This window comes from Myodes glareolus, chromosome 4, assembly GCF_982192425.1.
Source record: "Myodes glareolus chromosome 4, mMyoGla1.1, whole genome shotgun sequence".
Lineage (NCBI taxonomy): Eukaryota > Metazoa > Chordata > Mammalia > Rodentia > Cricetidae > Myodes > Myodes glareolus.
The window spans coordinates 22,136,465-22,150,997 of NC_142029.1; the positions used below are offsets into that span (position 1 = coordinate 22,136,465).

Here is a 14,533-nt window from a genome sequence, read left to right on the forward strand (position 1 = left end):
AGACAGGCAGCCACAAACTAAAAGGCTCTCATAGGTTAAAAGCGATTTTCAAAATAAACTTCATTTATTTCTAAGAAGGTATATTTAAAAAGCAACACTTGGCTCAAGAGTTAGAGAGATGGCTGAGTTGGTAAAAATGCTTGTTATGTAAGCATGTGGAATTGAGTTCATACTCTTACCACCTACATAAAAATGGGGTATGGCAACATACACCTGCAATGCCAGAGCCAGGGGGCAAAGGTAGGTGGATCTCTAGAGTTTGCCAGTCGGCAAACAACCAAAATAGCAAGCTCTAGGTACAGTGAAAGAGCCTGTCTCCAAAAACTGAAATGGACAGCAATGGAGGAGGACACTGAAGGTCAATCTTTGACCTCCATGTGTGCACATTACTGGCATGTATATACATGCATGCACTACTATCACTACACCCCACCCCCACCCACTCCACATAGCTTTTCAAGCTATAAAGATGTGAGACTGTTTTTTAACTTAATGAAGATGCCAGTTTTTAATTATATTTCCCTGTTTTATCATATTTTTCCTGTTTTCACTTTAAAAAGCAAATAAGCAAAACAACAGGTGTGAGCGGGGAGGAGGGAAAAGCCACAGAAGCTGCATATTCACAAACAAGAAAGCAGATGATTGGTAGTACCTCTATTCTAGTTCAGAGAGAAGAGGGGTCAAGAGAGCAGGAGCCAGCAGCCACCACTGAGGCCAGGCTATGTCTGGGCAGAAAGAGGGGCTCCGCAGGTCTGGCTCACACTCAGCCTCATTCCTGCCTCAGTCTTCACCCACTGGACCATTCAGAACTGGAGCACTTTACATGCTAGTGCTGACTGGGCTTTTAAAGGCAGTTGTTACAGCTGATCCCTACCCTCCCTAGGTTAGAGAATTTTTCTAAAGGTACCTCAAGTTCTGGAAGCTACAAAGGTGTGGCAGGAAAGGAACGGACACAGTGCTAACCTGGACTGACAAGGACAGTAAACACAGTCAATCTCGCTACAAAATCAGAAACAAAAGGGAAAGAAACCACTTTAGAGACACAGAGGCAACAGTCACAGGTCCATGGAGTGACGACTGCTTCTTTTTAAATCCTTTGAATTGACGGTCTGGGCTCTTACCAGTCATTTTCAAACTCAGGGCCAACATTAGACAGACAAAGTCATGCTGGACTCAAGTGGGGGAAAACACGCTCCAAAAATACTACAGCAAGTCGGATTCATAGCTCTCAATAAAACAGGTCCCCAAATATCTTTTATTTATTTAATAAGTTGGAAACTGGAATCCTCCACCATAAAGTGAAACAGGAAAAGAACAGCTCTGTTCCAAAGACTAAAGGTAAACTTGTAAAATGGTTCTTGATTTAACATATTAATGAAATTAATGAGGACAATGAAACAGAATACAATTATGGATTGGCAAAGAATATGTTCTTTGTTTATTGTCTGACTGTGTTAAAAATAAGTATATCACTTATAAATCATTAAAATAAAAATGCTCAATTAATCCTATTTTATATGTAAAGGCCTGACAGAACTGAGTCCCAGCACGAGACCTTTGCTTCACAAATCGAAGCAATAATGGTTTCAGAAGGCGTCACACTCTATGAGCAGACAATTGGGGAGATTTAGTAAATCCCACTTTATAGAGCAGAGACTAATCGGAAAACACAAGCCAGTCAAATGTTTCTTATGAACTGTTGACACTCTATCAATGCTGAATCAATTGGTGGCATTTACTCTGAGTGACAGAAAAGAAATAAATATTTATATCACATAACCTATATCAATGAACCCAGGCAGAAAGCTATTTCTAACCTGTCAATATTTGATTATCTTGAAGAATCATGTCTCTTTCTGTTAATGATTAATATGAATTCCTTATGAAATCTAAGTGGAGGCTAGTGGAAAGGCAAATCATTATTAATGCTTGAGAGCTTAAACCACTAAAATAAAACTACACTCAAGTGTTCAAGTATCGTTAAATGTGACTTACATCTTCCATATCAAATGGTGTCAGTGTTCAGCCCGGAGATTTACCGATGCCCACACCATCTGCATTGCTTCACCGCAATGCAATCTCACCCTCAGTGAGCTACTCCCCCAGCACAGAAGAATTAGTACAAGTAGGTGTTTTGAAATCATACAGAGGAACATTACTCTTGTTTCTCAATTTTTAGTTATTTATTTTTGAGCAAAAGTAAGCATAAGATTAGCTTATCTTTAAAATAAAGAAAAAGACAGAAAGAAACTCCCACACTGTCTACTGTGGGGTTAGCATATTCCCTAGAGAAAGCAATAAACAATACTTAAGTGTCAAAAACCATTGCGAGCCAATCTCCCACTGCAGAGACCCTCATATGTGACCCTACTACGATATCTGTGGGCTTTGTTTTTTGTCAGAACATTAGGGGCATTTAAGAATGATCCTGTGTGTGTGTGTGTGTGTGTGTGTGTGTGTGTGTGTAGTGAAAATAGTGTTTTCATTTTGAAGACTGCATGACAAGCTATTTTCCATAGCCTAGGTTGAATAAATGTAGTTAAAGCTTCTTAATTTATGCCTATTTTAAAATATATTTTCCAGCTGAAGAACATGAGTGACTTGTACATAAATTATAATTAGTAACAAAAATGCAAGCATGCTGAAGATACATAAGTGCCTGGGCGCAAGACTCTGGCTTTTGTTCATGCTGGTCCTGCACACATACCAGGCACAGGGCATCAGGTGCAAACCTTGTTCTTACTAACCCTGGCAAAAACAGTAAGTAAATGCTATCTAACATTTGGAGGCTGAGGGTATAGCACTAGCTTAGAATGTGAGGAGAGCAAGTCTGAGCCCTAGCATCTCTATCTCAGAATTTGAGACTACTGGGATTAGACACACATACACCACCAAGTCAGAGTCTCTTCCGCTGGACGTGGAGCATTTAATGACTAGAGCTCATACACACTGGCTGAGAGGCTGTGAGAATCAAATCGACTCAATTTTTTGTAAGTATTCAAAAAACTGTGTGCCAAACTTCCACGCGTGATGCGCACGCAACGTTACAGGTGTTATTAAGAGACAGCGTGAGGGTCCAGCTTTGTCCTCTTGCCATGCTCCACTACAAGTCCTTGATTCATGAAATGCCAGCAAGGCTTGGGGAGGTCGGCGTGCGGAGGCACTGAATAAGCATCGGAGATAATTAAGACCTCAGCCTTCGAAACATGGACGGAAGTGAACAGCAGTTAAGAAAATCAATAAGAGTCTTTTATTTGCAGTGACACAGATGTCTCAGTCAATAGAGCCTAATAGGCAGGCTTGATCGCAACGGACAGGCGCTGCCTGCAAGGCTATCAAAGGGTTTGCACGGTAACAAACATTAAAACGCATTTATGTTGCTACTGAGGAATTGCAGGCCCTGTAGGTAGCTTCATTTACCAGTGAATGTTTAAAAGCACTATACTTTTTCAGAAGTGTCCATTTACTTGAGTCAAAATTAGTGAAAAATAAGTGGCCTGCAGGCCTGTTTGTCCTTCCTGGCCGGGTTAGGTCATTCAGTTTAAACTCAGATGGCCCATTGAAAAGGCAAACCAAGGTTCCCAGACGCTCAGGGACTCATGTAACACAGCCTGTCCAGCCTGGCTTCAGTCCCCACAAAAGCCAGTGCTGGTCTCTGGACAAAAGAGGAGCTAAGGCTGGAAAATAACAGTCTTTTCCCCTTTGTCCCCAAAGATAATGGAAGAAACAGTCACCTCAGAACACAGGGCTCTGTCAACTACCCACGGGTTGATGACTTGTTCAGAACTGATTAACTTTTTTAAGCTGAGATGGCAGTGGGGTGGGTGCACAGTGCCTCAATCTGCTGGGAGTGAAAGCCATTAGCTCAGGTTGAAAACCATGCTGCAGATTGTTCTGCCAATCAAATTAAGCTGTGGCATTCATTTATGACACGAAGAAACATGCAGACTCTTCGTCACTTAGCACTAACTCTGGCACACTCTGGACAGCCACAGAGTGCTACTCTGAAGGCTAGCACGCGACAATACTTACCTGGCCATTGGCCAGGATCTTCCTCAGTTCAGCCGAGGACTTCTTCAAGCTGCAAAGGAAAGATACTGTTAGCAGCGTGGTCACCAACAAATCTCAACACCACTGCAAACTCTGGACCAGGGCCCTGAGGGCGTGGCTCAGGTGGCAGACCACTCGCTTCTCATGCACTAGGCCCTGGGGTTGATCTCAAAACCAGGTAAACAGTATGCTGGTGCACACCTACAATCCCAAGAAGCAAGAGAAGCAGCAGTTCAAGGTCATCCACAGCTACCTATGGAGTTTGAGGCCAGCCTAATCTATATGAGAACTTGCCTAAATAACAATAATAAAATAATAATAATAATAATCACACACACACAAACAAAACTTTAAAAAAAACATAGTACCTTCCAACCACTATTCTCTTTGAAATGTAGAGCTGACTAGCTCTGTCCTCAACTGCCCACAGTACACTCTCTGTCAGATAAACTCCTCCTCTGGTTTCTCCCAGTGTGGATCTCCCTTGCCCCACACTCTCCCCTGAGAACACAGATCTCAGCCCAGTCTATTATGGCCCACTCCTCCTTGCTCCAGAACACGAGGTGCTAACTGTTCAAAAAATGGTGGTCAATCTTATTCTGTGACAGGTGTAGCGATAACATGGAAAGATATAAATATCTAAATACATCAGGAAGCAAACAGGATCAGGACCTAATCTGAACCACACCGGCATTCTACCCAACATTTTTAATAAGTAAAACTGGAGTCGACCTCAGACTTCGAGCAGGATCTTCAGCTGATAATCATTCTCTCTAAATGCTCCTTAAAATTCTGCCGTGGTCCAACACAGACTACTGGGCCTCCGTTCTTACTTTTTAAAAACTAAGATATGGCTTCACCTAAGGATTCTAGGCTAATAATGTCCTCCAGAGTCCTGTTGGCTAGGGGGATAGTCAGGAATTTTGTAGACTAAGAAAAAGCTACATACATACCAAAAAGTGAGCAGCTGCCTCAACACCAGTCCGGTTACCAACATAATCATGGCACTTCCATGTACAGAGTGCTGAGCAATGCCAGGCACTATCTCAGGTACTGCATATCTTCCAGATTTAATCCTCAGGAACTACACTCCTTTATGCATAGTTATTATCCCTGACTTACAGACAAAAGGCATGGCTCTTGTCCAAATTCAGATTATCACTTACACTTCCACACACCTGTATGAGAAATATTTCAATCTTTGTACTCCCACAAATGACTCTCACTTTGGTAATTCTGGGTCTAGTAAAGACACAAACAACCAAACAAAGGCTCCACCATGTCCTCTCCACAGACAGTCCATTACATCATAAACTTAAATAACATTTTCAATTCATGGCATTTACAAAATGCCTTTTATCCAAGAAACAAAATATGATTCCTTAACATAGCTTCATCAATCTTACACTATCAGTGGATGGAGGGAGAGCGTATTCATCCTAATTTTATAGAAGGTGAAGGCCACACTGTTTGGAAAGGTCTTGGCAGAGGGACTTGAATTCAGTCAGTTATGACCTAGGAAGACCATGTGGGTTGATAAGCTCAGTCTATCAAATAGTCATTTACCTATGCCAAAGAACAGCTTATACTTTGAAAAGTAACAGAGTGAAGACTGATTCCATTTCATGCCAGTGTCTAGATGTGGGGATCTAGTTTTAACAAGGGAGGAGGAGTAGCACTCAGAAGTAGAGTATATGTTTAGGATGTGCAAGGTCAAGTCTTAGCACGAAAACCAAAAAGTTTCATCCAGTAAGTCTGTTTTAGACACTGCTTATTCAGCATCTCATTTCTTTTTATAAGAACTTGAGCTACCAAAACTCCTTTTAAAATGTTTTAAAATTTAAGTGCACACAATTCTAACCCGGCTGTAACACCTGAGGAAAGACACTGAGATATCCAAAGTATAAAAGAATAAAAAGACAGGGCTAAAGGCAGGAGAGATGGCTCAGGGGTCACTAGCTGCTCTTGCCTAGGGCCTGGGTCCCATTCCCAGCACCCACAGAGAGGCCCATAACCACCTGTAACTCCAGTTCCAGGGCATCTGATGCCCTCTTCTGGGCTCCACAGGCACTGCATGCACAGGGTGCACAAACAAACATGAAGGCACAGAATCCATACACAGTTTTTACTAAGGTAGAGTTGGACATGGCTGCTCTTTTATCTATAATCCAAGCACTTAGAAGACTGAGGCAGGAAGATGGCTGTGATTTCAAGGTCAGTGTGGGATGCATGATGAGTTCTAGACATGTCTGGTCTATAGTATGAGTTGCTTTCTCAGAAATGAAAAAGCAAAAAACAAAAAGAAACTAAAGGGACTAGAAACAATGTCATAAAAATGGATTAAGTGAGGAGAACTGAGGCTGAGGGAAAAGTAAAAAGTGGACATGAGTATACACAGCCACCCACCCACTCATCCCAGCAAGCACTCACGTGCCACGCCTCAGAGCAGGGCTTGCAGTGGGTACACTGTAGGCACTGCCCTCCTAGAGCACCGAAGTTACAGGGAACCAAGATGGTGTTCCGATGTGCTCACTTGCTGAAGTCAAAAGAAGCATGGGTGAGGGTGGGGCACAGGGGTCAACAGAGAAAGCCTGCTATCACTTTGCAGGTGGGTAGTGATGGTGTCCACACAGGGCCCCTGATATAGCTTGGGAGGTGGGGGGCACAGGGGTCCACACAAGGCCCCTGTTATAGCTGGTGGGTAGGTGGTGATCAAAAATAGGCTGAAGTGCACAGAGCACCTGTACGTAAACAATACCCCTCAAGACCCATGAAGGTCTTGCTTCATCCTGAAGTGGGAAATGGTGCCTCATAATTGTGCCTTAGGGTTACATTTTGGAGTTGGTTTATTCCCACATGGTCCACGTATAAGAGACTCAGTTCTTAGGGTGTCGATCTTGAGGGTGTGGATCTTGAAGATTCTAGTGGGAGATGCATATGTCAGTTTGGAGTTGTGACCTCAAAAGTGATTGTAGAACCCAGGCTCACTCTCTGGTTCCCTGCATCAGTCACTCTGAATGAGGAGAGACAGTCACAAGGAGTCATCACCAAGGCCTGTCCTGGGTCATTGGGCTTTCAATGCCCCAAACTGTGAGTTAAGTAAACTTTTTATCTCAACACAATGGACTATCTTGGGTATTCCACTACAGCGAAGAAGAGCTGACTAATACAATTAGCAGGCTGTCCCAGCTAAGGGAGAGGAGACCTACAAGGGACAGAGGAGATTTTACTGGAGCTGAAAGTGGGCAGGTGCAGAGCTGGTAGGAAGGTGCAGGCTGCTGGAAGGATGTGATGTGGGAGAGAAGATGGCAGGAAGATGGCTATTCCCACTTGAAAGAGGGAATAGCCATGTTCTGGGGGCAAAACTCCATCTTTACAAGTGGGTGCCGAAGGGTGCCAAATCCCAGAGCCTCTGCAGATGTACCTAAACGACAACAAAGGGGCAGTCTTGGCCCAGGAAGTACATCCCTAGCCCAGGTGCTGGGAAGAGACTGGGTGTCCATTTGACAAAGAACAGGAGTCAAGCATCAGGGGAGAGCAGGGTAAGACTGATGCTTCCCCTCCTCCTGCTCCCCACAGGCAAATCATCTACGAACACCAGGCGGCTTGCCCTCTGCTACACAGCCCTCTCTGGCTCTGTAAAGGAAAGGTAAAGCCCCTGGGCCTTCTAGGCCCCACGTGACAGATCTCCTGTCTCCATCCTTGCCTCCCACCTCTTGTGTTACTCTCTCCCAACTTCCCACACCTGTCCTAACCCGGCACCTCCCTCATGTTCCAGCCAAACAGGCCAGCTCTTTCCCCTCAGGGTCTTGTCGTAGGCACATCCCTCTAGCTGAAATGTCTTTATTGTGATGTAACTTGATCCTCCTTGTACATCAGGTCTAGATGGAAACATCCCTTTCCCCAAGGAGCCAGTTCTGAGTTTAAATGGAAACATATTCCTGTCTAGTGTTTCCCTCTGCATGCATGTGCTTCCCTCACGACAGTACTGCCACGCCATATCCTAGGACAGCAGCTAAGGAACAAGAGGCACTTCATAAACACCTGCTGATTAGTCAGCAACCCAGGGCATAGAACACAGCCAATGTCAGGTAACATTAAAAACACCCGTAGGACTTTTTCAATTAACGTTCTTCCCATGATAGGAATCACTATCCTTGCCGTCTAGGAGGCTGCCGTATCCCCAAGTGAAGATGCCAGGATGAAACCGTACATAACCAGGTGGTGAAGTTTTGTCCAATCCAAGAGTTATAATACTTCATGAAGAGACGTGACAGCTTTTACCCCAAGCTAATCCTCACTTGTGGCTAAAATGACTGTGAAACACTGGAAGTAACACTGCTTCTATGATATGAAATCTTTTCAATTCCATCTGGCTTTATTATGCCAAAGGAAAGTGTGATCTAAAACACCAGGGGAAAACCTTGTCCTTCCCCAGGGTTCACGTGGCGCTTGTGTGCACACCAGTTTTTCTGGAATCAGTGGTACCAGTGAAATATTCTACCTTCCTGGAGCTCAGTGAACACGCAGGCCTCTACCCACAGGCCTCTGCTCTGCAGGACCATGACTCACATGTCCAGGCAACATGAGACTGAATGCAAAGGAGTGTCAACATCGGCCCCACAAGACCAGGCAGATGGCACGCTGGTGACTAGCTAGCTAACTGCACTGTAGAATGGAGCCAACTGTTAAAGGCAACACCCTTTTAGAGTCCCATGTTCTCAGCTGGAAGGTTAGTAGGGAGATACTGACACCAATCAGGAAAGCAGCTTTGCTGGGGGTGGGGGGGGCGGGACCTGATGGAGGAGTTCTTGGGTCAGCTGGGATTGTGGAGTCAGTGTGGTCGTACACACCAGCAATCCTAGCACTTGGGGGTAAGAGGCAAAAGGATTGCCACATATTTGAGGTCTAGCTGGGCTATACAGCAAGACTTTCAAAAGTTAAAGAAATATAGGTTAGAGAGATGGATCAGTGGTTAGGAGTACTTGCTGCTCTTGCAGAGAACCCATATTTGGTTCCCAGTGCCCAGGTAGAGGCTCACAACCATCTGTAACTCCAGTTCTAGGGGCTCCAACCATCTCTTCTGGCCTCAGTGGGCACATGCACACAAGTGTTGCAAACATATTCATACATGCAAGCAAACACTCATAATGTAAAATAAAATGATTAAATTTTTAAAAGAAGATAAAGAAGAGGGCAGGATCACAGGCACCGAGGATCACTCTGTGGCTCCCATAATTAAGATGCAAATCCTTCTACAGATGTCCCCACTGTGAGGAGAGTGGCAGACAAGGAGCTCTCATCACAGCCTGCCTGGCAAGCGGGACTTACAGCCTCCAAAACGGTAATCCAGAGTCAAACCAGAAACCCACAGCCAAAGCCCCGAGACTGTGGGTAAATGAGGACAGAAAGGACTGAAGGGAAAGCAGAAGCCAAAACCGCACCTCAGCCCATAAAAGGCTGTGCACACACTGACTAAAGCCCAGAGGCCAGGAACTCCGGGGCAGAGTGGAAAAGGGTCCTTCGGTTCTGTCAGCTTTTCAGTCGCCACTGTGGCTCTGTTATCCCGAGCAACCACCTTCCAGCATCACCCCCAAGGAGGAATCTGAGGTTACTAGTAGACTAACTGGCCATATGGACAAAATGTCCCAAGTCACCCCTCTGACCTGAGTACCGTCACAGTGTGGCAGTTCAGTGCAGGTATATAAGAAAACTTTGAAAGGCTTAAGATCCGTCCCAGGGTGGGGTGATGCTACTATGAATTAACAAAAATACTCTTCTTCTTACAGTAGCTTTAATCTCCAGGACAACCAAAGATGCCATTAGTGAGCAGCATTGCCGGTCAAGTTAAATGTCACCACTTGACTCTGTCCCTGACTCTGTCTGGTGAAGACACCAGCAGATAATAACACTGTCAAACGGTGGACAGCAAGAAAACTTGGTAAGTATCACACAGTTTATAACGGTACCAAGACCTGAAACAGGCATAGAAGAGTCTACACAATTTGGAGACTCAGGGAAAATTAATCTAGAACAAAGTTAATGGTGTAACATGTCGATTCCACCTTTTGTATCTTCATTCATTCATTCATTCACTCATGCATTCATTTATTGTGCATGGGGCTGTGTGGTAAAGATGTGTGTTGGTGTGGGTGCGTGGAAGTCAGAGGTTCATATAAGATACCATCCTCAATGGCTCACAATCTTGGTTTTGTGATAGGGTCTCTTATTGAACCTGAAGCTCATGGACTCAGCTAGGGTGGCTGGTCAGTGAGCTCATGAGAGCTGCTTGTCTCCACCTCCCAGAACTGGAGTCACAGATGTGTGCTGCCACATCTGGATTTTACACAGGGGCTGGAGATCAGGCCCTCACGCCTCCCTGGCAGGCGCTTTATCCACTGGCCATCTCACCTGCCGCCATTTCAGCTTTCTATGTTAAGTCTTTTTTTCTCCTCAGCCAATATGCAGCAAGGGCTATCTGGCTAGTCCACTTTTCTCTATAACCACCCATGCCTTTTACCTTACAGAAGAGCCATGTGTTGACCAAGCCCTTCCCGCCCCCACCTGGAGAGGGGAGTGCAGCAGGGCACACTTCCCTTATTTGTCCTCACCTATTGCTTGGAAGGGAATCTGAGACCACAGGGCTGGCATGTTGAGATGGTCCAGCCCGCGTATTAACCTATAAGTAAAGAGAGAAGTTTGATCAGCCTTGTGTTCTGAGGACACAGTTCTAATTAACCTATAATTCACCACACAATGTCTCATCTCACTATGAAGGTTAATTAGCTTGTTGCTAGACAGACCCACGGTTGGAGTGTATTCAGTATATAGGTTACAGAACTGTACAATCCATATATTACATAATCCCTATCCCTGGCATTATTCAAATACTTAAATAGTGCTGAAAGAAAGAGAAACCGAGGGTGGAAACCTCAGCTTGCTATTTAGAACAATAGAAAAGCGGGATGCCCACAAAAGCGCGTGAAGCTTGTGTCTGGGGGTTAGTAGGAAACCTCAGGATGCCACTCCCTTCCCGCTCTACAACTGCTTCTCATTCACTAGAAAATGAGGTTCAAGTAATTAATTATAAAACACTTGAGCCTAACAAAATAGCCAGCTTTTCGTTCAGACGTGAAGCCTTGAGTAGAAATCCAGAATTTAAAACACGCAGAACAATGAAAAGGCATTAAATAGATATGTGTTTCAAACATAAATATGTCGAGAGAAGAGGGAGGGCACCCTGTGTGCAATATGCTATGTGCTTAATTAATCACCAAAATGAAGTCCACGTTCTCACTCAAATGAATCTTTGTAGAGAACAGACCCCAGGATCTCCTGGAGAAACTGACCAACAAAACAGTTCCAAAAATTGAAAAATACAGCACCTAAGGCCCAGGATTCAAGTACATACACAGTGTAAGCAAATACAGATGTTGTCTTCCACCCCCACCACTCAAAAAAAAAAAAAAAGAAAAAAAGATTGCTTGTCAGAGCTTGAGAAAGTGCAGTTTTATTTGACATTTCAATAAGTGGAACACAGCATTACAAATCCATCTAACTTTACTGAAACAATTATTGAAATTCGTACCTTCAGGCCATGTATGTTCCGTTCCCCAGGAGGCTTGCAGGCTGAAACAGTAATTGACTAAATTGTAGAACACATCAGGGCCATTTACAAATTTGCTCAAAATGAATCGTTTAAAAAGAAATGAGGGTGACACCAAAATTAGCAGAGAGAAATGATTGAAAAGTGGCCCCCAAGACCCAAGGTGGGAATTATGAACCGGGCTCTTAACTTGCAGGCGTGAGCGTTTATAAAGGCAGAGATTTCTGACTCCACTTCACATGAATTCCAATTTCTGCTTAAAACATAGCAAAGCCACACTAGCCAAGCTAAAATGATGAGACTCCTCCCGTGGCTCGGGTTTCTGCAGCTTTCCCTCTCTCTACCGAACTGCATGAGGCAGTCAAAGGAAGTGCAAAACAGCAGGTCTCTGCTTTTGTTGCTTTGAACGCATGGAGGGAGGGAAAGGGTCCTCGAATCCAAAAAGATTGCCATGGACTCCAAGATGGCATATGAAGTCTGAGGGTATTCAAATTTTGTGTGGCCACAAAAAATCAGATTCATTAAAACACAGATATATGATTTAATGAGGTTTCTTGATATCTGCTCCTATTTAGCTCTGAAGATAACATGGGGCCAGGAAGAACACAGCGCTTTCCCAGCACCACCCTGGGCTATGCCCGCAGACGGTTCTTCAACCCATTAAAACACAGGGCTTTCTAGCCATGTTATAGACTGATTCTATTCAAACACCACAGGGTGGAGAGGGCTGTCAGTTCTAACTGATTCTTTAGGGAAGAGTGAATGTGAATTTTTTTTTCTTTCTGTTTCTGACAACAGAAATCGAGCTGCTTAAGATGCACATGATAGTTACAGAGTGTGGGTGAGTTTCACTTGGGGACCTCAAGTAAATTTGAATTTATTATGTTATTAGGGCTGGAGAGATAGCTCAATGGTTAAGAGCACTGACTGCTCTTCCAGAGGACCCAGGTTCAATTCCCAGCACTCACATGGTCACTCACAACCATTTCTAACCCCAGATGTTCCAAGGTGTCCAACACCTCTCTGACCTTCTCCAATTCCCATACACTCATGGGCAGGCACACACTCAGGTACACAAATACACACAAAATGAAGTAAATAAATATAGTTCTAAAAGTGAATTTATAAGGTTATCTCAATGTGAATAAATGTTTTTATTTTTTTCTATAAATGTGAATAAATGTTTTTATTTTTTTCTATAAGTGCATAAGATACTTAATACATTAAGACTCCAAATCTCTCTTTAATATGCAAAATAACTCTTTGAACAAAATAATAGCTGCATACATCTGGTTCCCAGCCCTTGAAGGCCCCTCAGCACTCCCTCAGACTGTTGCTGCTGCAGGAAGAAAGGTGGTGAGCCAAGGAATAAGGGGGCCTCTAGCCATCTTCTCTAACCTTAACACTGCTTGCTTCTCAACTGCCTCTTCAAACCTTTGTCATTAGAAATCTAAACAGCCATGGTGCATTCAAAACCCCAGCAACCTCATACATCCTGAAGTTAAAAAGGCAGTTACTATGACGCTTGCCAATTTTCATACTTATTAATATTTAACACAGCTGTGAGTCACGGGGAAGACTCGGCCATGAACTAGGAGTGGAACACTATTCAAGAAAACAGTGATACTTGGAATGAGGAGACTCTGTGACTAGAGTAGAATCAGTGTCTCCTGACCACCAACTTGCTCAGTCTAAAAATTCTTTTTAACATGGGGCCTAGCCACAGACCGTCTCAGGCTTGAGACCCTCTAACCAGCCAGGATGACTCAGGGAGCCTCTTGCCGCGCCCACGTTCTAATTGGACATTGACTTAGGATGCACCCCTGGGCTGCTGTGATAAACACCACAACCACAAGCTACCTGGGGAGGAAAGCCACCTGTATTTTAGTTTACAGGTTACAGTTCCTCATCAAAAGAAGCCAAGGCAGAGACCTGGAGGAACTAACACAGAAGTCATGAAGAGCTGCTAACTAACTTGTGTCTAGACTCACACGCAGACACCTTTCCTATATAACCCAGGACTGTCTACCAAGGGCTGGCACTGCAGAAAGTGGCCTAGGCCCTCCTTCATCGACTAGAAATCAGGAAAATGCCCACAGACATGCCAGTCTAATGAAGGCATTTCTTCCACTGAGGTTCCCTCTTCCTGGGAATCTCCAACTTGTGCCACCTTGACGAAATGTAACTAGAGCAAATACACATTTCATCACCCCAGCATCTGCATCCACACTGAGGGAGTCAATAGCAAAAACAGGACAACAAAAGAGCCCTTAAGACCCAAATCACAGCCCAGAGAAGAACCTCGGAAAGGGGGAATCCTCAGCTTGCCTTGTTGAGACAACGTTTAACGTGCATTAAGCCTCAAAGGTGTTGTGTGGGGGCTGCAGTGATACTAGCAGCTCCTAGCTTGTCTTTGCAGCATCCTCTTCCTCCCACTCTTACATTACACCACCCAAAGCCCCTCACACACCTCGCTGGTGCCTGAAGTTAGATGCCTTTCCCCAGAAACTAATCTAAACCAACTTCTCACTCAGAATACACTGAACACTTAGGAGCTGTGGGCTCTCTGGTCACTTCACCCCTCTGAGCCTCAACAGCCCACACAATGGAAGCAGTAAACCCTAACTGTAAAACTGTTGGGAGAGCAGAAAGGAGAGCAGAGGTCTCAGAATGGCCGCCACCATGGGGGCTCTTAGTAGAAACAGTAACACCCACAAGGCTGCCCATACAGTAAAAGGGAACTAAACTAAAAAGATTCCCCATGGAGAGAAGGAAACAATTTACTGAGGAGAAAAGCCCTTGGCATGATGGTTCTTGAGGATCTGTACCTGGCTTTGCCATAACAGAGCTCAGAAGCAACTCATAGAGATTTTCAGC

At 44.3% G+C, this 14,533-nt stretch overlaps 1 protein-coding gene across 6 annotated transcripts in view; it reads right to left on the minus strand.

Moving 5' to 3' along the window:
• Window positions 1-14,533, minus strand: part of Map2k5 (mitogen-activated protein kinase kinase 5) — a 230,621-nt gene that overhangs the window by 180,227 nt on the left and 35,861 nt on the right. For all 6 annotated transcript variants that reach the window (XM_085689209.2, XM_048423691.3, XM_048423693.3 and 3 more), the window contains 3 exons: window positions 11,639-11,679; window positions 10,662-10,729; window positions 4,033-4,081 (listed from right to left, as the gene is read on the minus strand). In XM_085689209.2, the coding sequence (XP_085545335.2) occupies window positions 4,033-4,081; window positions 10,662-10,729; window positions 11,639-11,679 (158 nt within the window). The remainder of the gene's footprint in view (window positions 1-4,032; window positions 4,082-10,661; window positions 10,730-11,638; window positions 11,680-14,533) is intronic.